The 25,897-nt window shown below is 55.9% G+C and overlaps 1 protein-coding gene across 4 annotated transcripts in view; it reads right to left on the bottom strand.

Moving 5' to 3' along the window:
- Nucleotides 1-25,897, bottom strand: part of LOC138453590 (blood vessel epicardial substance-like) — a 904,667-nt gene that overhangs the window by 279,630 nt on the left and 599,140 nt on the right. The window contains exon 7 of one of the 4 annotated variants that reach the window (XM_069606590.1): nucleotides 19,701-19,720. The exons of the other annotated variants lie outside the window; for them this stretch is intronic. Coding sequence (XP_069462691.1) covers nucleotides 19,701-19,720 — 20 coding nt within the window. The remainder of the gene's footprint in view (nucleotides 1-19,700; nucleotides 19,721-25,897) is intronic. 4 annotated transcript variants of the gene reach the window in all.

Genomic DNA, 25,897 nt, shown 5'->3' with positions numbered 1-25,897 from the left:
ATCAATCTGGAGACCAGCACATATCTGTAATACCACTGTACCCACAAAATGCGGTCCATTATCAGACCATAGGACCCGGGGCAAGCCAAATCTGGAAAAGTACTCCTTCAACATTACTTTTGCCGTACTCATTGCTGTGCAATCTTTCAAAGGATATGCCTCCACCCACTTACTGAATGCACAGATCACCACCAAGACGTATTTTAAGTTTTGACACCTCTCCATCTCTATGAAATCAAAATGCATTACCTCAAATGGCATGGAGGGCGGGCCAAAACTGCCTGTTGGAGTCACTGTTCCCTTGCCTACATTGTGTTGTAAACACGTGATACAGTTCTGCACCAACCTCTCTGCATTCTTTTTTATGTTTACATTCTGCCATACTGTAGAAAGGTGCTGTATTATTTTTTTGGCACAGATGTGCGTAGGGCTGTGGGACATTGTGACCATTGCAGTCACATACAACATCCAGTTTCTAGTTCCCTTGTCCACCCAACAACCCTCCAGATCCAACTCAGCAGATCCCTCTGCCCATCCCTGTATTTCATCGGCCGTAGCCTCGGCCTGCATTTCTTTAACAGTCCCAACTCCATCTTCTATCGTACAGGGTACTTCCTCTGTCTGAACCATCATCATCTTGGTATTCAAATCAGTGGCAGTTTGTTTCGCCAATTCTGTCTGCAAACGCGTTTCCCTCTCCTACTTTGCATGTTACTTTTTTATGTGCCTCGCATTTCACTATTGCTAGGCGCTTTGGAAACGTGAGTGCAGACAGCAATCGTACAATCAAAGGGTCATGTTGAATTCTGGCACCATGTGATGTCAGAAACCCTCTCTCAGCCCAGAGTCGACCAAAGTTATGAACCACTCCAAAAGCATACTGACTATCAGTATATATATTCACATTCAAATTTTCAGAAATCTCGCAGGCTATGGTCAATGCTATTATTTCTGCAGCTTATGCTGAATTATAGGGGATTCTTTTACTTTCTACAATACTCTCTAGGGTAGTGATAGCGCATGCGGCAGTTGTCGTGCCATCTGGTCATTTAAACCATGAGCCGTTACAAAATAACTCTCCATCCGGCTCTTTCCGTGGAATATCACTTAAATCAACTCTTCCCTTGGTTTCTTTCTCAGTGACCATTAAGCAATCGTGGGGGGGTGATTCATTCTTCCCAATTTCTTTTAAGGTCAGTGGCATTAATTCTGCAGGATTCAAAGCGCTACACCTCATAATTTGGATATGGGGCGCGAACAAGATAATTTCATATCTTGTCAATCTAGCAGAGGTGAGGCGTTGCGTCTGTGTCCTATTTAATAGAACATCTATGGCATGTGGCACCATCAGAATTAAAGTGTGCCCCAATACCATCTCTTCCGTTTGTTTCACTGACGCAGCAGCCGCCGCGACAGATCGCAAACATCGTGGTAGTGCGCGCGCTACAGGGTCAAGTGCAGAAGAAAAATAGCCACACGACCTATTTCTTCCACCTTGTTCCTGTGTCAAAACCGCCAATGCACATCCTTCACTTTCACACACAAATAGTCTAAAATGTTCTCATAGTTCGGCGTACCCAAAACTGGAGCCGAGCATAATGCAGTTTTCAGTCCATCAAATGCTCTCTGACATTCCTCATCCCACTGCAAAAGCATAACCGCATTCTTTCTAGTTCAATTCACTTATGGTTTCACAATTAACGCAAAATTACCAATCCATTGTTGGCAATATGAAGCCATGCCTATTATGGCTCTGACTCCTTTTTGTGTCTTTGGAATAGACATACAAGAAATACTTTCTATGCGTTCTGGCGTTAGTCTTCTCCCTCCTTTTGAAAGTAGGTAGCCCAAATAAGCCACCTCCTTTCGATTATACTGAAATTTCTTCAAACTAGCTTTATGGCCATGTGCCGCTAGGTGTGACAGTAGTAATACAGTGCTTTCTTTACAAATCTCCTCTGTGTCTGCAGCTAGCAATAGATTGTCTATGTATTGCAAAAGTACACAACCCATGGATAATTCCAGCATGTCTAGCTGTTCTTTTAATGCTCTACTGTAAATACTTGGACTTTCCGTGTAACCTTGCGGAATCCGCGTAAATGTAAATGATCGTCCTCCTAATGTGAACGCGAACAAATATCTACTGTCCTTGTCCATTGGAATACTAAAGAATGCATTTTACAAATCTACTACACTAAAATATTCTGCTGAAACAGGTATCATTGTCTGGCACTAGAGGAAATTGCGGATCTACTACCTTATTCAATGCGCGTAGATCAATTATGAAACGGTATGGTACCTCATTACCTCCTTTTTTATAAAACGGAAAAATCGGGCTGTTGCATGTACTGCCTGTGATTTCCTCGATTACCCCTAATTTCACCAAATCAGTAACAATACTCTTCAATCCTTTCTCACCTTCAACCGAAATGTTGTATTGGGGTATTCGCGGTAGGGTAACACATTCTTTCAAAATAATCTTTACTGGCTCTATCTTTAAACATCCCACATTGTTGTCATGCATTGCCCATATACAGGTTGGTACTTTACTTAGTTCCCCTGGTAACGCTTCAGACATGAATTCTGACACAGGGGCATCGTGTGGCCATATCGTTAGAACCACTCTGTCTTCCGTGCAATGTATAACAGAACCTAGTTTTTTCAACAAATGTAATCCCAACAAATTTTCTCCACAATTTTCTGTTAGAAGGAAAGGACAATGTTCAGTGAATGGTCCTATGGTAACTGGGACTGGTTTGGACACTGGGTTTATGACTGGTGTACCTGCGAACCCTACGGAAATATTCTTTTGCCCTGACAGTGGTATATCCGGAACCAAGTGATGGTCTATTGAACACTTCTGTGCTCCTGTATCTACAAGAAAGCGGTTCTCCTCATTCCTGACTCTCATTTCTATGTAGGGTCCTCTCTGATTCACGGGAATAGACACTGGTTCCGACCCCTGTCCTGGGCTGTCCTATTGGGGAAATAACACATCGTCCGATGTGTAATCATTACTATTACTGTAATACGTGTTTGGCTGTGTATCGAAAACATTTCCACTCTTCCCTCTATTTCCCCCACTCTGATTTCCATATTGTTGATTTTGCTGTCCCTGACTCTGGTTTGGGGCATTTTGGTTTTGGCCTTTGTTTTGATTACCTCCGTTATTATGATGCTGCTGCATACTATTCCTATTTGGTCCATTCGCTCCTGGGTGTCCTCTATGCTGTCTCCTCTGACCAGACCCATTTCTATTCTGTAGATGCGGGCATTGCGCTCGCCAATGTCCTTCCTCTTTACAATATGCACACTGATTCGGTCCCACTGTTCCCCCATGCATATTCGAACTACTCCTTCCTTGTGCGTTCCCTCACCCTATATTATGTCCTGTTACTTGCTGCAATAGTACCTGTGTTCTTATTAGACATTCTTTCAAGTCTGCCCCCACCTGTTTTAGCAACGATAATTCGTTCACCGGCGATGGTAATTGCTGCCGTTTATTATGCAACCCCTTTTCCCCCTTCCCAAGTCTCCCGATATCCCTCCTCCTGTATGCAGGTGTAGCAAACACTTTGACAGGTGCAGTAAACATTTCGACATAATCATTATCTAATTCATCTCTAAGCTCAAAAAGTCTATACACATGCAGGCCGATTCATGGAATAATTAGCGCGGCGCAAGTGGGCAAAAACGTGCGATTCGCAGTGGAATAGCGAAAATCGCAGTGCAAGTGCGAAAATCGCACGAAAAGCAGCGCACGTCGATTCATGGAAGGCCGTGCGCGAGAAAACCAGCGGATGTGCGATAAAAAAGTGCGCGGCCCACGTTGGCGCACAGGCCATCGAACAGCGTGCGCCAGGTCACAGCGAAAATCGCACAGGCCACAGCGAAATTCGCACATAGCGCGGCGCACGCAACAAAAGTAGGCGGAACACGGGCGTAACACTCGGAATGGGGAACAACTTGCCAAAACGTGGGCGTCACGGGGGAAGTACAGGGCACAAGTGCGCGGAACGCCCACACGCTCGCCTACAACACGTATTCATGGAATAGAATAGGGGAAAAAAGCGCACGCTCAAACCAGCGCACAGGCACAAACACGACCGCCACAAGAAAGCAGGCGGTAGCGTCTCTGCGGCTGTAAGAAATGTGCGCCAAAAGGTGCGCCAACAAATAGCACCTATATACTGCCATGATGAATGTCCCATACTGTGGCCCTGCAGCAAAAATGACGTGCAAAGGGGTACCCACAAACACGGACACCTGCTGACAAAAAATACGTGTGCGTGTATACCGGGGTGCGTGGGAAGTCTCACACGCGATTTCAGCAGGGTACGTGCATCACAGGGGTTCGCGTGAAGTCATTCACGCGATCGGGCCTGGGGGAGCGGGCTACGTGTATTTCAGGGGTTCGCGTGAAGTTTCTCACGCGATCGGGCCTGGGTGAGCGTGCTACGTGTATTTCAGGGGTTCGCGTGAACTTTCACACGCGATCGGGCCTGGGGGAGCGGGCTACGTGCATTTCAGGGGTGCGCGGGAAGTTCCACACGCGAATAGCCTGTGCGCGTGTATTTCAGGGGTGCGCGGGAAGTTTTACACGTGAATAGCCTGGGCGCGTGTATTTCAGGGGTGCGCGGGAAGTTCCACACGCGAATAGCCTGGGCGCCTGTATTTGAGGGGTGCGCGGGAAGTTCCACACGCAAATAGCCTGGGCGCGTGTATTTCAGGGGTGCGCGGGAAGTTCCACACGCGAATAGCCTGGGCGCGTGTATTTCAGGGGTGCGCGGGAAGTTCCACACGCGAATAGCCTGGGCGCCTGTATTTGAGGGGTGCGCGGGAAGTTCCACACGCAAATAGCCTGGGCGCGTGTATTTCAGGGGTGCGCGGGAAGTTCCACACGCGAATAGCCTGGGCGCGTGTATTTCAGTGGTGCGCGTGAAGTCATTCACGCGATCGGGCCTGGGGGAGCGGGCTACGTGTATTTCAGGGGTTCGTGTGAAGTTTCTCACGCGATCGGGCCTGGGTGAGCGTGCTACGTGTATTTGAGGGGTTCGCGTGAACTTTCACACGCGATCGGGCCTGGGGGAGTGGGCTACGTGTATTTCAGGGCTGCGCGGGAAGTTCCACACGCGAATAGCCTGTGCGCGTATATTTCAGGGGTGCGCGGGAAGTTTTACACGCGAATAGCCTGGGCGCGTGTATTTCAGGGGTGCGCGGGAAGTTCCACACGCGAATAGCCTGTGCGCGTGTATTTCAGGGGTGCGCGGGAAGTTTTACACGCGAATAGCCTGGGCGCGTGTATTTCAGGGGTGCGCGGGAAGTTCCACACGCGAATAGCCTGTGCGCGTGTATTTCAGGGGTGCGCGGGAAGTTTTACACGCGATTTCTGCACGGTACGTGTATTTCAGGGGTGCCGGGGAGTCCCACATGTGATTTGACAGTGTGGGTCCTCCCAGGTGTACCCGGTACACCCTCCACGGCCCCTGCAGGCAGCCCACACCACAGGGGACTACCCTGCATCCCTGGTCATGTCCCGCAGGCAGCCCACCCAACATGGGCATGCCCCCCAGCAAAGGCACATGTCTCCTTGAACTAATGAACACCAACTCATGTCCCCTTGCACCCCCACCCCCCAGCACTGTGGGGCACCTGCCAGCAGGCCCCCACCCATGTCCAACTCATGTCCCCCACCACCCCCACCCCCCAGCACTGTGGGGCACCTGCCAGCAGGCCCCCACCCATGTCCAACTCATGTCTCCCACCACCCCCACCCACCAGCAGTGCAGGGGCAGCCTCCACCAGGCCCCCACTCATGTCACCCACCACCCCCACCCCCCAGCCACCAGGGTCACCCTCCACCAGGCCCCCACTCATGTCACCCACCACCCCCACCCCCCAGCCACCAGGGTCACCCTCCACCAGGCCCCCACTCATGTCACCCACCACCCCCACCCCCCAGCAGTGCAGGGACAGCCTCCACCAGGCACCCACCCATGTCTCCCACCACCCCCACCCCCCAGCACTGTGGGGCACCTGCCAGCAGGCCCCCACCCATGTCCAACTCATGTGCCCACCACCCCCACCCCCCAGCAGTGCAGGGGCACCCTCCACCAGGCCACCACCCATGTCTCCCACCACCCCCAGCCCCCAGCACTGTGGGGCACCTGCCAGCAGGCCCCCACCCATGTCCAACTCATGTGCCCACCACCCCCACCCCCCAGCAGTGCAGGGGCACCCTCCACCAGGCACCCACTCATGTCTCCCACCACCCCCCACCCCCCAGCAGTGCGCGGGGGACCCCTCCACCAGGCCCCCACTCATGTCACCCACCACCCCCACCCCCCAGCCACCAGGGTCACCCTCCACCAGGCCCCCACTCATGTCACCCACCAACCCCACCCCCCAGCCACCAGAGTCACCCTCCACCAGGCCCCCACTCATGTCTCCCACCACCCCCACACCCCAGCAGTGCAGGGGCACCCTCCACCAGGCCCCCACTCATGTCTCCCACCACCCCCCACCCCCCAGCAGTGCAGGGGCACCCTCCACCAGGCCCCCACTCATGTCACCCACCACCCCCACCCCCCAGCCACCAGGGTCACCCTCCACCAGGCCCCCACCCATGTCTCCCACCACCCCCACCCCCCAGCAGTGCAGGGGCACCCTCCACCAGGCCCCCACTCATGTCCCCCACCACCCCCACCCCCCAGCACTGTGGGGCACCTGCCAGCAGGCCCCCACCCATGTCCAACTCATGTCTCCCACCACCCCCACCCACCAGCAGTGCAGGGGCACCCTCCACCAGGCCCCCACTCATGTCACCCACCACCCCCACCCACCAGCCACCAGGGTCACCCTCCACCAGGCCCCCACTCATGTCACCCACCACCCCCACCCCCCAGCCACCAGGGGCACCCTCCACCAGGCCCCCACTCATGTCCCCCACCACCCCCACCCCCCAGCACTGTGGGGCACCTGCCAGCAGGTCCCCACCCATGTCCAACTCATGTCCCCACCACCCCCACCCCCCAGCAGTGCAGGGACAGCCTCCAGCAGGCCACCACCCATGTCTCCCACCACCCCATCCCCCAGCACTGTGGGGCACCTGCCAGCAGGCCCCCACCCATGTCCAACTCATGTTCCCCACCACCCCCACCCCCCAGCACTGTGGGGCACCTGCCAGCAGGCCCCCACCCATGTCCAACTCATGTGCCCACCACCCCCACCCCCCAGCAGTGCAGGGGCACCCTCCACCAGGCCACCACCCATGTCTCCCACCACCCCCACCCCCCAGCACTGTGGGGCACCTGCCAGCAGGCCCCCACCCATGTCCAACTCATGTGCCCACCACCCCCACCCCCCAGCAGTGCAGGGGCACCCTCCACCAGGCCCCCACTCATGTCACCCACCACCCCCACCCCCCAGCCACCAGGGGCACCCTCCACCAGGCCCCCACTCATGTCTCCCACCACCCCCCACACCCCAGCACTGTGGGGCACCTGCCAGCAGGCCCCCACCCATGTCCAACTCATGTCCCCACCACCCCCACCCCCAGCAGTGCAGGGACAGCCTCCACCAGGCCACCACCCATGTCTCCCACCACCCCCACCCCCCAGCACTGTGGGGCACCTGCCAGCAGGCCCCCACCCATGTCCAACTCATGTTCCCCACCACCCCCACCCCCCAGCACTGTGGGGCACCTGCCAGCAGGCCCCCACCCATGTCCAACTCATGTGCCCACCCCCCCACCCCCCAGCAGTGCAGGGGCACCCTCCACCAGGCCACCACCCATGTCTCCCACCACCCCCACCCCCCAGCACTGTGGGGCACCTGCCAGCAGGCCCCCACCCATGTCCAACTCATGTGCCCACCCCCCCACCCTCCAGCAGTGCAGGGGCACCCTCCACCAGGCACCCACACATGTCACCCACCACCCCCACCCCCCAGCCACCAGGGTCACCCTCCACCAGGCCCCCACTCATGTCTCCCACCACCCCCCACACCCCAGCAGTGCAGGGGCACCCTCCACCAGGCACCCACACATGTCCCCCTGCCCCCAGGTCCTGACGATACTCAATCATGGCAGTAATGGCCAGCATACCCAGCACAAACACCCAGGCAAGGATTGCATCCACCCACATAGTGAATGCAATTACATGATACAACCCCAATGGCAAGTCTGTAAATGAACACATGTCCGTCACACACACATACACAATGGGTGCAAGTGAATGTCAAAACCCATATCATGACATGTATGAAACCAATGAGAAAATACCACAAGTGAAAGTTAAAAAAACATGCATTAAAGATGAAAAATAAGTAAAAAAATCAAGCATACAACAATGGGGATAACAAAATAAATGTTCCATGTCCGAGAACAAATGTAAAAATAAAAAATACAAAGTAATCCAAAAACAAATGTTGTCCAAAGCAAAATCATGTGGAAGTAAAATAAAGAAAAACCATTTCCTCATGCTGAACACAATAATTAATAAAAAAAAATGTTTCTTCAAAAAGCTAACTATATACACGAAAATTCCAGGGTCCATGAGCCCAACACCATAAATGAAACCTATACTACCTAATGAAAATAATATATACAAAAAAGTGGCCATTGTCCGAGCGGTCCAAAAATACAAAAATTAATAAAGGAAACCTAACACTAACTAACTAAATAACTATATACAAAGGCAGCGGGCAAGTCCTGCGGCTCACTCGGTGATGTTGCTGGCAAGGGCATCATCGAACTCCATGTCGATGTCCTGGAGGCGGGACTCTGTCCTGGCCCCGAGGTCTCGCAGGGATAACCCCATGTCCAGCTCAAACTCCCTGCGAGCTTCCTCGAGGCACTCAGCCCGCCTCAACGCCCGACGCATGGAGAACTCCGCCCTGACCATGGTGAGCCGCTCCTCTTCCGCCCGCTGCCGCTCCGCACCTATCCGCTGGACCAACTGCTCCCACACGGAAGACACCACCATCCCAGGGTTGCCCTGCCCTCCGGCCGATGCCTGCCCCTCTGATCTTGAAGGCCCCGAGCCATGATGCCTCCCACGTCGAGCCTGCTGCTGCCTCCGACGCCACTGCCTCTGCCAGCACGACGGCATCCAGGCTGATGGAAACCACCGACACCGTCGTGCACGTGCCCTGCCCGATCATGCTGTCACATCTTCCATCTGCTGGGGTCCAGTTGCTGTGTTGTCCACCCCTGCTGGACCTCCGACTCCCAACTGTGGCAGGGATGGGATCCCCACCGAGCTGGCTGCATTGGTCGGGGCAGGTCTACAGGGGGCCCTGGTGGCATCTGGGCCGGAAGACGGCAAGGAGAACGACTGGTGTATAGCCTGCACAGAGGAGGAGAGGGCCGCCAGATTGGACAACACATGCAGGAAACCCCCGAACATGGCCGATCCTAATTGGGCCACGTCGGCACGGTGCACTTCGTGATGACGTGCGTCCTCCTCCCGGGAAGCACGCACGGCATCACGAATCACAGCCGTGCGCATCGCGACCCCAATCAGGACCTTCTCCACACGGCCAGGGGTTCCCACGTCCGCAGGTGGAGTGGAGTCAGGTGACATGGACATCCCCTATACCTGCGGACGGGCCTGGGACGGGGCATCCCTGCTGGTGCATGGTGGTGCACTCACAGGGTCAGGGACAGCGACATGCACAGGCCCCTCCACGGTGACCTGTGCTGCCTCCTGCCCCTGGCCCTGGACTGCACCACTTGCACCAGCAGGGATGCCCCCACCAGGCCCCATGTGTGCCCCAGTGGCGGCCTCCTCCTCCTCTGTGCAAACCACCAACCTGGATGGCTCCTCACCGTCTCCCACCGTAGCAGGCCCCTGTGGGGGCTCACCCACCCCTTCCGCTGCAGCCGTGGGGGCATCCCCGCCGCCTTGCTCCACAGCGCCGTCTCCGCCCTCTTCTTCACTAGTCGCTGCGTAGAGGGAGACAAAGAACACAAGCATCAAGGCACTGTACAATGGTCCCCTAGACAGGAAGCAATAGCAGATGAGCACCACTGTCAAAGTACACTTCCATCATGTCCCTCCACAACACATGGGTCAGTCCAGGCAAAACACACACAGTAACAGGCATGGTGCATGCCATGGACATTTCCCTGCATGTCCAATGGACTCTTGAAACATTCAATGATATGTAACTCACATGCATCATGGCTCATGCCTATCACATGCACACACTTCACCTCAGTCACATCCATCTGGCCCCAAACACACCAAACACAGCGGATACAAGGGTAATTTGGCTGCTTCACTGAATCTGTGCATTGTCACACACATGTGTCATGCATCCATGGCATGCACAAGTCACAGACACGCAGGTCAGGCACACAGACATGGCTACCATATATGTACCTGGCATCAGCACCCCTCCCTCACCCCCACCCATGTCCAGGTACAGAGACTGGCATGCTCTCATGTTCAAAATCTGCATAGGGCTCCCCATGCGGCATTTGAACACATGCAACAACCATGTGGGTCACACATCACTGGTCGCACATGCATTACCATGATGTCCCTGCACACATACATGCATACATGGCCTATGGCACACATACAGGCAAGTATCATAGAACCAGCACACCGCAACATGCCCTGTCTCACACAGTAATGCTTGGACACTTACCGCTCAACTCCAGACGGGCCTCCCTCTCAAGGATCTGGGCGTGGAGCGCTGGGCGTACGCGTTCCAGGACCCTCATCTGGATGGAACTCATGCGGCCCCGGCCCCCCTCCACGAGGCGCCGGGCCTTCACAAGGGTCCTGGACCTCAAGTCCTCCCAGCGCTTCTTGATCTTCAGGACGTTGCGGGTTGCCACCCCCTCCGCGTTGATGGCAACCACACAGTCGGCCCAGATTCTCTCCCGTCCTTCCTTGCTGGCGCGGGACGATCCAAAGAGGGCATCATACTGCCCCAGGACATGCTCCACCAGGACACCAACTTCGGTGTCAGTGAAGCTGGTGCCCCTCTGCCCCTCTGGCCTGGGGTTGCCACTGGTGCCAGATGTGGAAGTGCCCGACATGGCAACCCCAGAGGCAGGTGTGGGTGGGCAACTGGGTCCTGGGGCTGGGCTGTGGAGCGATGTAATCCCAGTCGGGAGTCTTCAGTTCCAGCAGGGGTGGACACAGCAACTGGACCCCTGCAGATGGCTGATGTGCAGGCACCAAATGGCAGGGCACGGTGGCAGCAGGCAGGCAGGCAGGCAGCAGCAGATGGCACGTGGGAGGCTGCTCGGGGCACTGGGGGGGCAGTAACTCGGCCTTCTGGGCAGGAGCGTGGTCTTCCGTGTGTTTTCGCGTGGCCAGCTTGATACGGAGTGATTTGGCACGTGAAAATCCTGCACGTCAGCGTGAAATCCGAGGAAAGGCCCTTAGCGCGTAAGCGCGTCAGCACGCATACGCGATTCTATTGGACCAGAGTCCCTCAGCGCGTAAGCGCGTCTGTGACGTGACCCGCACGGGTGTTCCCCACTCAGCACGTGATGACGGAGCACACGTGGAAATACTGCACGTCAGAGTGTCATCGCGTGTAATTGGACAAAAGTGCGCGTACACGCGATTGGCCTATGTACGTGTATTTCATGGGTGCGCGGCCACTTACACACGCAAGTACGTCAGCGAACCTGTATCCCGTGGTGCGTGTGAATTTCCACACGCTATTGGACTGTGAACTGGATTCCAGGGGTGCGCGGGTCACACGCTCGCCTAGAACACGCGCAAAGCATAAATTTGCGGACTTTAACAATAACAAGCTCAGACGCCAGGATGAACATACCGTTCCTTTAGCAAAACAGGAACGTTATGGCTGGAAGGTTTTGAATGAATCATAACCGCGGGCAAAGCTCTGGGCAACTCTCCAGACCATCGTTTTTCAGCCTGCCAAGCCATTACAGAAGTGGAAAATCCATATGCAAATCAGGCTTGGTCCTACCCCAAAAGGAGCAGTCCAGCCCGAACTGCTAGGTCACATCCCTTCTGCATGAGACCACAAGCATCCCCAGACATGTTTCAGCCTTGTTGGGCGTCATCAGTGAGGAGTAGCTTGGGTCTCTAGGCCCGGCAGACTCGGGACCCACGTCTGGGCATACCCATCCCACTCGGGGTGACTTTAGCAAAACAGGAACGTTATGGCTGCAGCAGTGGCAGTGGGCTACCAAAGGAGGAGGAGGAGGATAGTCAGGGCCAGAATATTCACACCCAGAACCAGCCTTTTCGGGATGCCTGATGACCAGGTGTATGGGAGGTACAGGTTTCCACCACACATTATACTGGACCTGGTGAGTGAGTGGGAGGATGACCTCACATCACCCACCCTGTGCTCCCAAGCACTCAGCCCCCTGGAGAAGGTCCTCAATGTACTGCACTTCTTAGCCACTGGATCATTTCAGCGGACAAGTGCCATAGTGGGTGGGGTGTCACAGGCCACCCAGTCACGCTGCCTACACCAGGTCTTGAACATCATCACTGCACGCCCATCAGTCCGCAGGCACATATACCTGCCCAGAACACCTGCAGAAAGGCATGCTGCCGCCCTGGATTTTTACGCTGTGGCACGATTCCCCAAAGTGCTAGGTGCCATCGACTGCACCCATGTGGCTCTACGTCCCCCCAGGGCATCTGAGCACATCTATAGGAACCGCAAGCACTGGCATTCCATCAACGTGCAGGTAGCATGTAATGCCAAGGGAATCATCACCTCAGTATATGCCAACTATCCCGGCTCCACCCACGACAGCTTCATTTACCGAATGTCCACCCTAAGCCGGGACCTAGAAGCTGGGCGGCATGGCGATACATGGCTGCTTGGTGAGTATGTATGCCACTGCACATGCATGCATGTTGGATACTGAGCAAGGTCACAACCCCACCAATGATACCAATCACCACCTCCACAGGGGACAGTGCCTACCCTCTCAGCCCCCACATGATGACGCCAATTCGGAACCCCACCACGCCACCCGAGGTAAGATATAACACAGCCCACATTACAACCAGGGGCATAGTGGAGCGCACATTCGGAGTGCTAAAGTCACGCTTTCGCTCCCTTGACCGTTCTGGCGGGCAGCTGTTATACGCTCCCCCAGTAGTGTGCAGGATCATAGTGGCAGCATGTGTCCTGCACAACGTTGCAACACGCCGGGGCCTGGCCGTGGACATGGTGGTGGCCCCACATCCCCAACCACATGCACAGCCGCTGCGCATGGGAGGGGAAAGGGCACGGGGGGAGGCAGCCCGTACACAGCTAGTGGCTAATTACTTCACATAGAAATCACACCCCTGTGGAGTGCACACTGCCCTGGCACATTCCATCTGACAATCAATGATGACTCAACCTGACACTGATCCTGAATGTCTGGAGAATGAACCGTGAATACCATATCAGCCTGAGATTGTTCACCTGGAAGTGTCACAATGTGTGCATCCCTACCCACACAGACACCACCAATGCAGTTGTGTGAAGTTACACATTGAAGCAGCTAAAATGAATACCCACTTGCAAAATGCAACAAGAGGACAGTGCCATGTCAGCCAACCCAACCCCAGCACCGCCACACGACACACCGTGCCATGTCATGCTAATTGCAGGTAAACAAAGTAATCCCCACAACATGACATCAGTCTCACTATGTACAGTGTCCCTATTAGAAACCTGCAACACCTGAAATGCTCACAGCAATGCCGGACCAACAACATACTTGAGCACGTACTACCATTAACATGACATCACAAATGTTACATATTAGTAGTCTCACCACCTGGAAATGCCTGCACTCCCACCACTACCAACTGTGCAGTGTTGGCGCCATGTAGAGTTGTAGGTGCACTGCTGCCAACATGGACCCCATCTCCAGACTAGAGGTCCTTGTGTAGACATGAGGAAGGGACCTGCGAATTGGGAGGTAGACACAGAAGAAGAGTTACACATCAATGCAACATGCAGTGTACAACACAACAGCAATATGCACTAGGAATGTATACACAGTATTGACTACAGACTGCCCACACAGCTCATGGGAGTCCAACGTCACTGTGTAATTCACTGTCACTTGGGCACACCCTTTGCAAGCCCATAGAAACGGGAAGCAGGAGGGGTGTGTGTGACTCAAACCCAAGCATCTGAACCAAATACATTACAAGCCTGCATGTGCCCAGCCACAATGCAGCGTATGCCCACAGGAACCACGGAAGCCAACAAATCGTCCCAAAAAAATTGGGAATAAAAGAAATCAAAATAAAAATAAAAATAAGAAACAATCAAAAATGGCCATTGATGGGCCCGGGGGGGTTGGGGAGGCCACCCAGGAGGTCCGAGGACAGGATGCACACCAGAACCCACCTGCGTGGATCCTGGGAAGATAAAACACCTCCATGGGCTCATGGCCCACACGGCTACCCTATTGTGGGAGTATCACTGCTGTCGCTATTATCACCCTGTGCAACTGCATCCGGAGGTGGTTGCACTATGGGAGGCAGCCCACGCAAGGCCCTAGTCTGCTCCTCCATGGCTGCAAGCATGCAGGTGTGGTAGGTCTGGTTCTGGAGGATGAGTGTGCGGAGGTCCCCATGCAACAACTCACGGGATGCCCGGACCTCCGCCCTCGTTGCCTGCATCTCAGCTGAGAGCGTACGGGTGAGACGCTCCAGCTGCTGTTCTGTCCTTTGGTGTTTTGAAGCCTCAAGCTCAACAAGAGTCGTCCTGAGGTGAAGGAGCTCCTGCCTCAGGGCTTCCCTGTGGCCCTGGGACTCAATGGAGATGGCCTCCTGCAGAGTCGCCAGTGCCGCCCGCCTGTCCCTGTTGGACCCCAACATGTCCTCCCTGTGTGACTGGCAGATGGAGTCGGTTGCCTGCTCTAGTCGCTCCATCAGCCTTTCTGGGGGGACAATGGAAGTGGCCACCCTATCCATGGCCTGAGCCATCATCTCGGATGATGCAGCCTGTTGGGTTGCCATACCGTAAATGGATTGCTCCCATGCGGTATTGCCGGGTGGCGTACGGCCACCACGTCGGCAGGCACCACACCTGTCTGGGGCAAGGCGAACTGCGCCTTGCTGTGCCGGCACTGCCTGAGGCTGCAGGACTGCATCCCCCCTCTGATCTGCTGGCCCAGGAACAGGATCAGATGTCGCGGAGTGTGACCCTGCACCCGTAACCACCGAAGGCGTAGCTGCCAACACTGACATCCCCATGGAGGGTTCTGACCCTGGTGCAGGTGGGTGAGACAGAACAGAATCCCTCCCTGGAACACTCACCTGCGACGGCACGTAGGTCTCATCCGAATCAACACCTGAGTACAGCTCGGGGGAGGTGCAGCCAGAGACACCCCTTGAGAGCACGACCTGCAACACTTGTGGGTTCTCCCCCACCACCACACCACGTCCCTCACTGGTGGTTGGTCGGCCCTCGGACCCCTCCTGGGTCTGCACCATCTCCACAACCCCAGCAGTATCAGGTGCGTCTTCCCCTGCAAAGACATGAAAACAAAGAAATGGAAACAGGCATTAGCACCATGGCACACAATGAGGGCTGAGAAGCAAGAGAACCAGTACTTGATTGACACATGTCCCACATGACTAAAACCCTCCCATGCATGCACCCTCACAGCGTATGAAGTGCAGGCAAATGGCACACACTGATGACACCAAGATGGAAGATGAACACATTTTCTGCATGCTGCCTGGTAGTGGCATCACACATTGGCCTGTGATTGCCAGGTGAAACACACATGCCATCACACAGATGGCATGTACCATTGCTATTGAGTGAAGATGGAGAGGAGGGCAGCACCTATTCATTCAGTCCAGTTCCCGCATGTAATCGCTTTTCTAATTCTAACAGGTCAGATTTTTCACCTGGAGCTGCCAGTCTGAAATGGTCCAATTGCACAGGGACATGTGTGTACAAATGATATCCAGGTAACAAAGTCACTCCACTTTACCATACCCATGTCAGACATGTGACTAGTGGACAGCGACATGCCTAGTGAAAGTGGTGGAATGCAAACAAACTGACTGAATGAACAGTGAAAAATAAGCAACTATGTTGTGGCAAGGTGACACTTCAAGGGCAACTGGCGTGCAGTTGGGCTAAATGTCTACTGTTGGCAGAAGGGATACTGCTATGGCCAAATGCAGCTGCGCAGGAAGGATTGCATGAAGCACATGGCTGACCCATACGACTCAGGCGCACACACTCTCACCTGGCACATAAACAGAAGCCCTCACACACACACCATGCACATGGATGACACACACATGCATGTGCACTCACCGGACAATGCCTCGTAATCAGCCAGATCTCCCACGCCTTGGATCTGTTCCTCCGTGACGTAGGTCCCAGCGACTGACTCATGTGGAGTGAGTTCCATGTCTACTACTGGAGACCCACCTCCAGTCACTAGAGTTGCGGCATGACTTGAGGCCAGCTTACTCTTTGCCCTGCGCTTTAGGTCATTCCAGCGCTTATAGCAATCATTGGCTGTGCGCCTCACGATTCCAAGGGCACTTACGATGTCCGCAACGGTCTGCCAGTGTGCCTGGCGTTGTGCAGGTGTGGTCTTGGATCCTGCAACAATGACCATCTCGTTGTCATGTCCGGACACATACTCGACAAGTGCATTCAGTTCGTCATCCGTGAAGCTGGGCTTCCTGGATGGGCCGGACTGTGTAGCCGTGTCTGGGGCATCAGCCAGTGCCGGACGAGCACTCTTCCTCTTCCGCTTGGAAGGTGGTGGTGATCCTGAGTGTCCTGCGCCGCTCTGGACACTGGGGGCAGGAGCCCTGGTGGACTCTGTATCAGGAGTGTGGGATTGCACACTCAGCATGGGAGTTGGTGCAGGCATTGGCTCTAGTGTGATGGTGTCAGGGGGAATGTCAGCAGCATGGACTAGGACCGACACTGTCCTGGCTGGGTGTGTGAGGGCTGGGGTGGATGGATCCGCAGCTGCCCCTGCAGCCTCTCTGCCCTGCCTCCTTGGTGCAGCAGATGACCTTGCTGGCCCAGATGCACGTGGCATGGTGACATCAACGTGCACCAGCGCACGTGTCATAGGCCTGCTGACCTGGAAGTCAGCCATGGAGTCAGCCAGATCTGGTGCCACAATGGGCTGGTCCAACAAGGGCTGAGCATGGATGGTGTCAGCCACATCAGCCTCAACGGGAGGGGGGGGGGATTATGGGTGCCCTTGACTGGTCCTCCACACATGGGGGGACAGGCTCACCCTGCAAGTAACGACCACGTCCCCTACCGGATCCACCACGGCCACCACTTGTGGCTCTTCCACCTTTGCCACCCTTACGGAATCCTCGCCTCCCAGCCATGGCACTGATGTAAATGTGCGTATGGGAGTGGCTGGAAACTATTGTCCTGGGCAATAGGGGGTCAAAGGGGTTGGGTACCAGATGGTAATTGTACCCTAGTGCTCTTGCAAGGCTGATTGTAACCCCTGGGGAAAGATGACGGGTCACGCTACGCACAGGAGCCCCAAAAAAGGGAGATGACGTGCACGCAACCCCTCCTAGACCACGTGTGCAGAAAGAAAAACCTGCACTACGCTGTGGCACCCAGTAACACAAGAATGAACGTATGCGTGTCACACGCAGCCTAGAATGACCTCTGAAGGGGTAGGCTACACACGGGGCAAGCACAGATGTTAGATACGTGCGTGACTCACCGTCTGCCTGGTAAACGAGCGTGTAAAAGGAGCATGTTTGGTTGGCAACACCCCCGCCAAAAGAAGATTTGTACGCTGTCTGAGGAGACAGGACAACAGTAGAAGGGAACACTGTTTGAGGGAACAGGCCCAGGTAAACCAGTAAAAGCGAAAAAACAGAAAAAGCTGTCAGAGGTAACAGGGAATACGAACTTGAAACGCCGTGAAGTAAATCGCGTGTAAAACGACAAGAAGTACAGAATTCACCCACTCGCTCTCCACGAAAAGCACGTACAAGGAAAACGTGTTCTACACGTACCTTTTATACAGGGCCACACGTCCAGCGTCACTTACGCGGCGTGTACGCGCTAGGGCCATTTCCACCAATTACACGCTTTGTCACTTCTGCGTGTAGGGACATTTCCTCCAATTACACGCTTTGTCACTTGTGCGTGTAGGGCCATTTCCTCCAATTACACGCTTTGTCACTTGTGCGTGTAGGGCCATTTCCACCAATTACACGCTTTGTCACTTCTGCGTGTAGGGCCATTTCCACCAATCACACGCGATGAGACTCTGACGTGCAGTCTTTCCACGTGTGCTCTGTCATCACGTGCTGTGTGGGAAACACCCATGCGGGTCACGTCACAGACGCGCTTACGCGCTGAGGGCCTTTGGTCCAATAGAATCGCGTATGCGTGCTGACGCGCTTACGCGCTAAGGGCCTTTCCTCGATTTTCACGCTGACGTGCAGGATTTTCACGTGCCAAATCACTCCGTACCAAGCTGGCCACGCGTAAGCACACGGAAGACCACGCTCCTGCCCAGAAGGCCGAACTACTGCCCCCCAGAGCCCTGAGCACGCTCCCACCTACCATCTGCTGCTGCCTGACTGCCTGCTGCCCACGTGCACTGCCATTTGCTGCCTGCACATCAGCCAGGGGTGCTGTTGCTGTGACCACCCCTGCTGGAACCGAAGACTCCCGACTGGAATTCCATCGCTCCACAGCCCAGCCCGAGGACCCAGTTGCCCACCCACTCCTGCCTCTGGGGTTATCATGTCGGGGCAAACACCATCTGGGACCACTGACAACCCCCGGCCAGAGAGGCAGAGGGGCACCAGCTTCAGTGCCACCGAAGTTGGTGTCCTGGTGGAGCAAGTCCTGGGGCAGTATGATGCCCTCTTCGGAAGTTCCCGCGCCGACAAGGAAGGACGGACTCGGATCTGGACTGACATCGTGACTGCCATCAACGCGGAGGGGGTGGCAGTCCGGGACTTACAACATGTCAGGAAGCGCTGGGAGGACTTCAGGTCCAGGACCCTGAACAAGGCCCGGCGCCTCTTGAAGGCAGCGGATGCCAAGGGGCGCCGGGGCCACTTGTCGGAAGAACAGATGGGGGTCCTGGAACGCATATCCCCAGCGCTCCACGTCCAGGTCCTGGAGAAGCAGACCCGCCTGGAGTCGAGCGGTGAGTGTACATGCATCCTGATTGTGAGCAGTGCGTGTGGTGATTATTCGGTATTGTGCAGGTTGCACATCTGTTTGTATGGGGTCGAGTATGGGTGGGGGTGTACATGGCCGTGGGGCTGACACATGCGAGGGCTGTAATGTGTGAGACATGGATGGTGCTTGTGTGTGTAGGCTTGCATGGCAAATGCAGTGTGCGTGCACACATGTTTGTATGTATGTGTATGTAAGTAGACATGTCCGTGATGTCACGCATGTATGTTGTTTTGGGCTGCATGTATGAGCACTGTGTACATGTGCATGTGTGTGTATTTGACAAGGGTGCAACAGTGATGCAACATGGATGCATGTGACTGCGGTATGTGTAAGCCTGATTGGCAGATGTGACATGGATGCCCGTCTGAACAGTGCGACACTTGGCAGAGGTGTACACATGCATGCAAGTGTGGTGGTGTGTGTACATGTGTGGTGCACTTCCTGTGTTGCATGTGATGTCTGGGTCACCTTTGGCTGCTCATGCTGTTGTATGTGTATGGATGGTGGTGGCAGTTGCGATATGGCTGTGGTATGGCTCATGTGTGCGAGTTGCAATGACATGTGTGTTGGGGATTGTGATGACATGTCTGAGGTTTGCCAATGCCACTCATGTGCAACTGTCATGTGTGTATGTGTCCATTGTACAGTGCCCTGATGCCTGTGTTTTGTTTCTCCCTGTCTGCAGCGTCAACTGATGAAGAGGGCGGAGAAGGTGCTGTGGAGCACAGCGGCGGGGATCCGACCGCCAGCCGGAGACGCAAGGCCCGGCTCCCCTCCCGTGTTGTCATCTCGTCGGGGAGTGAGGAGTCCGGTGCCGCGTCCCAGGCCGCAGCTGCCGGGGGGAGGTCCAAGAGGCGGAGGTTGGAGTTGGACTCCTCGGCAGCAGGAGGGGCAGCTGGGACCCCACAGGGCCCAACAGGGGAAGATGGCACGGAGTCATCCAGGTTGGTGGGGGGTCTGGTGGAGGAGGAGGCCGTGCAAGCACCAGAGACGGGGTCTGGAGGTGGGGATCCCACTGGTGCTAGTGGGGCAGTCCAGGACCAGGGACAGGAGGCAGCACAGGCCGCCGCGGAGGTGCCTGTGTGCAATCCTGTCCCCGATCCTGTCCCTGCATCATCTTGCACCAGCAGGGATGCCTACGTCCAGACCCGTTTCCAGGCAGGGGATGAGCTGACGTCAACTGGCCTTCCTCTGCCTGCGGACGTGGCTATCCAGGTCCGGGTGGAGCCTGTCCTGGCTGGTGTGGCGTTGCGTCAACGGGCCATGCGAGGTGACCTGCAGTCTTTTCATGGAGAGACTGCACGTCATCTCGAATGGCTCGTTGACCACGTCAGCCTGCTGGGACAGGTCACCCAGACCGGATTCCTCCGTCTGATGGGGCTTGTTCCGACCCCCTCCTCAACTGGACCCCCTACGCGCCAGTCGTCCTCTGTGCCATCTTCCCACCCATCAGTCACCTGGGTGCCCTGTGGAGCTGCCTCTGACAGTGCGGCCAGGCTGGTGGAGGAGGCATCCCTGCCACAGTCGGGAGTCGGACGTCCAGCAGGGGTGGCCACATCAACAGCTGCACCCCAGCCGGCGGAGGATGTGCAGGCAGCAGGAGGCAGTGCACGGGCAGAGGCAGAGCAGCAGCAGCAACATGGTGGGAGCCATGAAGGCTCGGGGCCTTCGACATCGGAGGGGCAGGCATCGGCCGGAGGGCAGGAGGACCCAGGACAGAGAGTGTCTTCCGTGTGGCAGCGGTTGGGCCACGCCATAGGTGCGGAGCGGCGGCGGGCGGAAGAGGCGCAGCTCACAATGGTCAGGGCGGAGAACTCCATGCGGAGGGCCCTGAGGCGGGCCGAGTGCCTCGAGGCAATCCACAGGGGGTTGGAGGAGGACACAGCGTCGTCCCTGATGACCCTCGGGGCCATGGAACTGGACCGCCTCCGGGACATCGAACAGGAGTTCGATGATGCCCTGGCCCGGAACACCACGGAGTGAGCCGCTGGACTTGCCCGCCGCCTTTGTATATAGTTCTTTAGTTTTAGGTTTCCTTTGTTTTTTCTTATGATTTGGAGTCGACGGACACTGCTCCACTTTTTGTATATAGTTGATATTTAGGTAGGTTTTTTAGGAGGTTTCCTTAGTTCAGTTGTGATGATGGACCCTTGTTATTTTTGTACATAGTTCTTTGTTGCATGGAGAGTTTTTACATTTCACTTTGGACAAAATTTTTTGGATTTGATTTTCTACTTTTGTGTTTTTATGCGGACATGCAGCTTATTTTTTCACATTTACATTGTAGTTATTTTTCTTTCTTTACCATTCGTATTTTTGTCCAATACATTTTTTTTTCCATTGTTCACTGTGTGGTTTCATCTCATTGGTTTCATGCATGTCATGTTGTGTGTTTTCCCATTCAATTGGAAAATATGTGTGTGACGGACATGGGTTCATTTGCTTCATGAACATTGGGGGTGTAACATGTGTTTTCATTTCCATGTGGGTGAATGGGTTACTTGGTAGGGCTTTTTGGCTGTGGAGGCTGACCATTACGCACATGATTGGGGATTGTGAGGACCTGGTGGGGGCTGCACATGGTGGCAGGGGGGTGGGGGTGGTAGGAGACATGAGTGGGGGCCTGGTGGAGGGTGACCCTGCACTGCTGGGGGGGTGGGGGTGGTGGGAGACATGAGTGGGGGCCTGGTGGAGGGTGACCCTGCACTGCTGGGGGGGTGGGGGTGGTGGGAGACATGAGTGGGGGCCTGGTGGGGGCTGCCCATGGTGGCAGGGGGGTGGGGGTGGTGGGAGACATGAGTGGGGGCCTGGTGGAGGGTGACCCTGCACTGCTGGGGGGTGGGGGTGGTGGGAGACATGAGTGGGGGCCTGGTGGAGGGTGACCCTGCACTGCTGGGGGGGTGGGGGTGGTGGGAGACATGAGTGGGGGCCTGGTGGGGGCTACCCATGGTGGCAGGGGGGTGGGGGTGGTGGGTGACATGAGTGGGGGCCTGGTGGAGGGTGACCCTGGTGGCTGGGGGTGGTGGGTGACATGAGTGGGGGCCTGGTGGAGGGTGACCCTGGTGGCTGGGGGGTGGGGGGGGTGGGTGACATGAGTGGGGGCCTGGTGGAGGGTGACCCTGGTGGCTGGGGGGTGGGGGTGGTGGGAGACATGAGTGGGGGCCTGGTGGAGGCTGCCCCTGCACTGCTGGGGGGTGGGGGTGGTGGGAGACATGAGTGGGGGCCTGGTGGAGGCTGCCCCTGCACTGCCGGGGGGTGGGGGTGCAGGGGGACATGAGTGGGTCCCTGGTGGAGGCTGCCCCTGCACTGCCGGGGGGTGGGGGTGCAGGGGGACATGAGTGGGGGCCTGGTGGAGGTTGACCCTGCACTGCTGGGGGGTGGGGGTGCAGGGGGACATGAGTGGGGGCCTGGTGGAGGTTGACCCTGCACTGCTGGGGGGTGGGGGTGGTGGGAGACATGAGTGGGGGCCTGGTGGGGGCTGCCCATGGTGGCAGGGGGGTGGGGGTGGTAAGAGACATGAGTGGGGGCCTGGTGGAGGCTGCCCCTGCACTGCTGGGGGGTGGAGGTGGTGGGAGACATGGGTGGGGGCCTGGTGGAGGCTGCCCCTGCACTGCCGGGGGGTGGGGGTGCAGGGGGACATGAGTGGGGGCCTGGTGGGGGCTGCCCATGGTGGCAGGGGGGTGGGGGTGGTAAGAGACATGAGTGGGGGCCTGGTGGAGGCTGCCCCTGCACTGCTGGGGGGTGGGGGTGGTGGGAGACATGAGTGGGGGCCTGGTGGAGGATGCCCCTGCACTGCCGGGGGGTGGGGGTGCAGGGGGACATGAGTGGGGGCCTGGTGGAGGCTGCCCCTGCACTGCCGGGGGGTGGGGGTGCAGGGGGACATGAGTGGGGGCCTGGTGGAGGTTGACCCTGCACTGCTGGGGGGTGGGGGTGGTGGGAGACATGAGTGGGGGCCTGGTGGGGGCTGCCCATGGTGGCAGGGGGGTGGGGGTGGTGGGAGACATGAGTGGGGGCCTGGTGGAGGCTGCCCCTGCACTGCCGGGGGGTGGGGGTGCAGGGGGACATGAGTGGGGGCCTGGTGGGGGCTGCCCATGGTGGCAGGGGGGTGGGGGTGGTAAGAGACATGAGTGGGGGCCTGGTGGAGGCTGCCCCTGCACTGCTGGGGGGTGGGGGTGGTGGGAGACATGGGTGGGGGCCTGGTGGAGGGTGCCCCTGCACTGCTGGGGGGTGGGGGTGGTGGGAGACATGGGTGGGTGCCTGGTGGAGGGTGCCCTGCACTGCTGGGGGGTGGGGATGGTGGGAGACATGAGTGGGGGCCTGGTGGGGGCTGCCCCTGCACTGCTGGGGGGTGGGGGGGCAGGGGGACATGAGCAGGTGTGCAGGGTAGTCCCCTGTTTTGTGGGCTGCCTGCAGGGGCCGTGGGGGGTGTACAGGGAACACCTGTGAGGACCCACCCAGCCTAATTGCGTGTGATAATTCCCGCACACCCCTGTAATACACGTACCTGCCCAAATCGCATGTGAGAATTCCCGCGCACCCCTGTAATACACGTACCCAGCCGAATCGCGTGTAGAACTTCCCGTGTACCCCTGTAATACACGTACCCAGCCAAATCGCGTGTGATAATTCCCACGTACCCCTGTAATACACGTACCCTGGCCAATCGCGTGTAGAACTTCCCACGCACCCCTGTAATACACGTACCAAGCCAAATCGCGTCTGATAATTCCCACGCACCCCTGTAATACACGTACCAAGCCAAATCGCGTCTGATAATTCCCGCGCACCCCTGTAATACACGTACCTGGCCAAATCGCATGTGAGAATTACCGCGCACCCCTGTAATACACGTACCCAGCCGAATCGCGTGTAGAACTTCCCGTGTACCCCTGTAATACACGTACCCAGCCAAATCGCGTGTGATAATTCCCACGTACCCCTGTAATACACGTACCCTGGCCAATCGCGTGTAGAACTTCCCACGCACCCCTGTAATACACGTACCAAGCCAAATCGCGTCTGATAATTCCTGCACACCCCTGTAATACACGTACCTGGCCAAATCTCATGTGAGAATTCCCGCGCACCCCTGTAATACACGTACCCAGCCGAATCGCGTGTAGAACTTCCCGTGTACCCCTGTAAAACACGTACACAGCCAAATCGCGTGTGATAATTCCCACATACCCCTGTAATACACGTACCCTGGCTATTCGCGTGTATAACTTCACGCGTACCCCTGATATGCACGTTACCCGCTTTGCGTTCCTTGTTTGGCAGCCCTGTGGACTGGTCCAGGGTTAGCGCTGCCCTTTGCGATGATTTAGCGATTTTGATGGCTTTTCCTTGCGCGAGGGCGTTCTTGGGGGCGTTACTGGCGCTGCTGCAGGGTCGCTGCGATACTCTGCGCCACGGCTGGTTTGGGAGCCTAAAATCCATGAATACGCTGTGCGCGGAAATCGGTTTTAGCGCACGTGCCTGGCGCAGACAATCGCACGCGGACACTCTGCGCCAGCCGCTTGCGACACTTTTCTGCGAAATTCTATGAATTACCCTCATGGTCTCTCACTTTTTCATCCCTCTCCCTACAGCGTGCTAATGCATTCAAATCTAACAATCGCTGCGGTGGTAATTTCCCAATTAGCTGTTTCCATTTCTCCACCAGATATTCACCCGTGCATTCCAACACTACCTGTCTTTCGTTGCTTCTATGGAAGTCATATATCGAAGCCAATGTTGCCGTCCCATCATTCCCGTCTATATACATCTCTGCCTGTTGCTGCAATTCCACCTTCCTTTCTTTGCTGATTGTGCTGCGGGTTACCCTCGTGCACCCCGTTGGTCAGTCACGCCTCTTGCCCCCGCGGTTTCAACTTCAACCCCGGGAGGAACGGACGGTACCGAGTCTGTGTCTAAGGCGGGAGGTGCGAATGGGACAATGGGAACAGGGAGTGTCTGTTGTAAGCCTGGTTGGCTAATAGGAAGTATTACGTCAGCGGTCTGTGGTTGTGGGAGGGCTTGAGCTACCGGAGGGGGAGCTTGAGCTACGGGCGGGGTCTGGGCAATAGCTACTGACGTGTCTGGTCTTACTTCTTTTCTTGGGCCTTGTTTTGTATGGGTCAATATATTTTCTATCAATTCATCTGCTATGTGTAATTCTCGTTGTGGGTATATCTTTTCTATATTCAACTGGTCACGCCTGCCTGCCCTTCTTAGACTCTCAGTCCACTCCTCCTCTTATTTTTCTTCCGCTACCTCACCTTTTGATTTATGCCTGCGCGCATGCTTTGCTCTGCTTTTAAAAAAAATCGGAGCATTGCTTCCTTTCTCCAGTCTTTAATAGTCTCAAATGCTGCAGGATGCGCTTTCTTTCTTATCAAAACCCTTTCCAGGTTATCTATCCTCGCTATCTCAAAACTACCATTAATCGGCCACTGATGGTCCTGTTGCTTTGTGGTTTGCCTATGCCAAGTCTCACAGAATATTATCGCACCCACTCCATACTTAACATACATCTCATACGCCGGCGTTCCCCCAGGTGGTACAATTTGGCCATCTTCCAAAGATTGTCTACCACAACGGAAAAACCTTGCTAGAGTGGACAATACCCCAGGCATGTTTTAACCTTCCCCCTGGTTAATCAACCTTACCTAGGGCGTTTGATTTTGCAAAGTCAACTCTCAACCAATATCAGGATGCTTTGAATCAGGGA

The sequence above is a fragment of the Ambystoma mexicanum genome, chromosome 4p (assembly GCF_040938575.1).
Source record: "Ambystoma mexicanum isolate Mex_15411 chromosome 4p, UKY_AmexF1_1, whole genome shotgun sequence".
In the NCBI taxonomy this organism is placed as follows: domain Eukaryota; kingdom Metazoa; phylum Chordata; class Amphibia; order Caudata; family Ambystomatidae; genus Ambystoma; species Ambystoma mexicanum.
The sequence above is the reverse complement of the archived record's forward strand: the minus strand, read 5'-3'. Positions and strand labels throughout refer to the sequence as shown.